At 50.4% G+C, this 3,897-nt stretch overlaps 1 protein-coding gene across 1 annotated transcript; it reads right to left on the reverse strand.

The window, feature by feature from the left end:
• Positions 1–696: 696 nt before the first annotated feature.
• Positions 697–2,669, reverse strand: LOC112486376 (uncharacterized). The gene has a single exon (XM_025052809.1). The coding sequence runs from the start codon at positions 2,666–2,668 to the stop codon at positions 2,003–2,005; it is 666 nt and encodes a 221-aa protein (XP_024908577.1). The 5' UTR covers position 2,669; the 3' UTR covers positions 697–2,002.
• Between the last annotated feature and the right edge of the window lie 1,228 nt (positions 2,670–3,897).

The raw sequence follows: 3,897 nt of genomic DNA on the forward strand, positions 1-3,897 counted from the left end.
CTCAGTGTGACCGCAGCAGAGGTGAGGAGGACCCTCCAAAGGATCAACCCACGTAAAGCTGCTGGTCCTGACAACATCCCTGGGCGGCTGCTGAGGGACTGCGCACACCAGCTGACGGAGGTACTGACAGACATCTTCAATACCTCCGATGACCTATGGACTGGTACCGGTCCACGGACCGGGGGTTGTGGACCCCTGATCTATACAGTCTTTCATTTACAACTGGCCCTTCAAGGGGAACTGTATTGCTGATGTGGCCCCCAATGAAAATTAGTTTGACACCCCTGGTGTAGAGAAAACAACCTCTGCATCAATGTGAATGCACTTTCAATCATCAGACACCCTCACCCAGGTGACCCGACTGAGGGTAATCAGACTCTGGCCTGTGTCCCAGCAGCGTTTTTCCACAGATCTGCCCTCTTGATCTAAAGCCATCTTGTGGCTTTCTCTGTGGCTTCAGTTGCAGACCTGATGGCCTTCCAGTTTGCCTCCCCTGTGAGGCCCAGCATAGTGAGGACTTTGCAGAGGGACTGCCCTGCAAATCCTCGGTAGCCCACCTCCAGGGGTTCACAGTATGTCTTCCAGCCTTGGCTCCTGCACTCGTCCACCAGCTCCTGGTACTTAGCACGCTTCCTCTCATTGGCCTCTTCCATTCGCTCTTCCCAGGGAACTCTGAGTTGACCTGGCCCTTGGTTGGATGTCTGGCTTCTCTCCAGCTCTGTGGAAACTTATGGTCTTAGGCTTGTTGTGGCTCTTGATGGTGTTAATGGCCATGGCTATGCTCTCAGCAACCGCCTTTAGAACTTAATCGTGGCGCCAGCGATAGCGCCCTTCTCCAAGGGCTTTTGGGCAGCTGAAGAGGTGGTCCAGGGATCCCCGTCCTGGACACTGGGGACGGAATGATGTCTCTGTTTTGCCCTAGATGTGGAGGTTGGTTGGGCTTGGTGGGACATCGTAAACAGCCTGGACTAAAAACCTGATGTTAAGGGTGTCTGCTTTCCAGATGTTGGACCAGGTGATCTTTCATTGCAGAACGTTCTCCCTCTAGGCCTTGGAGAATCCATCTACTGCCCGGGACAGATGTGGTGGTGACAGTTAGGTCATCCATAAAAGCTTTTATAGGGGGCTGGCGTACTCCAGATTTTGTCAAGGGTCCCCTACACTCCACCTCTGCTGACTTGAGGATCATGTTCATGGCGAGTGCAAACAAAATGACAATGAGATTGTGCAGCCTGTTATTATGCCTTTCTCAAGTCAGTGCCAGTCTGATGTGCCTGACCCAGCAGTGACTCTTAGCCTAAAATTGTTGTAGTAATCCAGGATAAGGTCTGTGACTTTGCTAGGAACATAATGTCGCAGGAGGGCGAGCTCACAAGCTTGTGAGGTATGCAGCCGTACGTATTGGTAAGGTCCAGCCAGAGTACGGTAAAATCTCCTTTTCCTTCACGAGCCTCCCTGATGAGCTGGGTCACCATGCCAGTGTGTTCCAGACAGCCAGGCACCCCAGGAATCCCGCCCTTTTGAACAGAGGTGTCAATGTAGCTGTTCCTCAGAAGGAACTCTTAGTTTTCGCGACAAGATGCTGAAGAAAATCCTGCCTTCAACACTTAGCAGCGAGATGGTTCTAAACTGACTGATGTCCTTTGAGTCCTCTTCCTTCGGGATCCATACACCCTCTGCGCATCTCCATTGGCCTGCAACTTTTCCCTTGCGCCAGATCACCCTCAAAATCTTCCACAGGTGTCAACGTAGTTGTGGGCAGCCTTTGTACACAGTGTATGGAACACCACTGGGGCCTGAGGCTGATGCTGTTCTGGCTCCCCTCACAACCTCCTGCACTTCTGTCCAGCTGGGCTCTCTCATTACAAACTCCACTGCTGGCGCTTGCGGGCTTATAAGGGCCCTCTGTGGTCCAAGCTCCTGGTCCCTGTCTGGGTCGCTCAGGGTGTTGTGCAAGAAAGCGTTTGCCTCTGCAGTTGAGCACATGAGGTGGCCGCTGCGCTTATCCCCCAACAGCTTCTTGGTAAACGAAAGGGTAAATGAAGGAGTTGGAAATGAACGCAGCGCGCTTCCCTGCTCTCTCCTTTCTCCGCCTACAGTGCCACTCTGCCCAACACAACGTCATGAGCTTCTTCCTCAGGATGTTGCGAAGATCAGCAAGTGGTTGTTTCTCCTCTTCACTGGCCACCTTGTACTGTTTCCTGAGGCTCCAGAGTTCTTGACATAATTTGTGGATCTGAGTGGCCCTGTGGTTCGTCGTGGTAGCTGGTCTTGGTGTTCCTGCCCTCACTGTGGCCAAACCTCTCTGCTGCATAGCTGACAAAGATGGCGTCATGGTCTCAAGGCACTTGTCCACCTCTCTCTTGGCGGTGGTTTCCAAGATCTGGCTCACGTCTGTGTCAAATTGTGCCCATACTGTCTGGCTGTTGGCTGAAGGCCACTCGATCTGCTTGTGTTGGACTATTCTGCAGGGGTTCAGAGGTTCTACTGCTTGGAGGAGCTGGGCACTGTGGGGTGCTTCCTGGCCGGGCTCCTCCTGCGTCTCACCAGAATCAGGTCCTGTGCGTTGCAGTATGTTCCCCTGCTCCCTACACTTCATCCTGGCCAGATAGATCTTTAGGCCATGCGAGTTCTTGCACACTTTTCCACAGATGCATCTTGCATTCATGGTCGAGTTGTCATTGTCCTGTGTTGATATTTTTCCGGTTGGGGCTCTCATCCCCCCCCCCCCCGGGCCCCCCCGGGGGTCACTCTCAGAAGGCTTCTTCGTAGCTGATTTTGGGTTTCTCCGATGTACCGATATGTAGCTGAAAACTACAAACACTGCCTGGATTTGGAGTTTGAAAGTGTTCCCGAGAACGCTGCTTTCCATCCCACATTCTACTGGAGGTTTATTGACAAGAGTGCAATTGCAAAAGTGAAAAGGCGTCACGAGTGAGAGTGAGAGAGAGGATACGGAAGACCGCTCAAGAAGTGAGGCCATCCCATCAACATCGAGCAGGAAGACACCATGTCTGAGAAAGAAATTGAGACCCAGGTCAGGCCTGCCCATCGCGACCTCTGGCCCCATCCTTCCAGCCACGTGCATAATATGCAAGAAGGACATACATTCTTACAGGACTGGGCAAAAACCTCAGCTTTTACATAACACATAGGGATCGATGTCACTGTATGACTGTAATGGAGGGTGCACAATCTGTTCATGCTGTTGAAGACCTGCAGTGTGATTATGAAGAATGTGACACAAGGGTGTTATTGCATGCACAGCATGCTGCACAGGAGCACACAACTGTCATCATTAAGAGCCCTGACACTGATGTGGCAGTCATTGCTGTAAGTCTGCAGACAAATTTACCTATGAAATAAAATGTATATTATTATTATTATTATCATACCATGCAGCTTATAATTTTTCACAGGGACGGGCAACAGGACACACATCACTGACATTACCAAGATGTCATCAGCTCTCGGAACCAGTGTGTGTTCAGCCTTGATTGGCATACATACATTCTCTGGGTGTGACTCCACAAGTGCCTTTTATGGTAAATGCAAAAGAAAGACATTTTCTGTAGCATGTGAGAAACCTTAAGAGTACCTCAAGGCTTTTAAAAATCTGGGTGCTCACTTTAACTTGGACCACTCAACATTTGCACTACTTTGCAAATATGTATGCCACCTTTATTTTTAATTATGTCACCTTTAATTATCAGGCTGCAGTCATGAGGTCCTGTGTCAAACAAAATATATGTGCTCCATCACCTACTGGATACGGTTGGCACCTAGAAGATGGAAACCTACATGTCACATGGATGACAAGAAATCCAGTCCCTGACAGTGTTTTGCATGTCATACACTGCAGCTGCAAGGAGAGTGACTGTGAGACAGGTAGGTGTT

The sequence above is a fragment of the Cynoglossus semilaevis genome, chromosome W (assembly GCF_000523025.1).
Source record: "Cynoglossus semilaevis isolate Cse_v1.0 chromosome W, Cse_v1.0, whole genome shotgun sequence".
Classification (NCBI taxonomy): Eukaryota; Metazoa; Chordata; class Actinopteri; order Pleuronectiformes; family Cynoglossidae; genus Cynoglossus; species Cynoglossus semilaevis.

Bases quoted from the DNA above. Each gene is read 5' to 3' on its own strand.
- LOC112486376 (XM_025052809.1), bottom strand. From the start codon at position 2,668: ATGAATGCAAGATGCATCTGTGGAAAAGTGTGCAAGAACTCGCATGGC.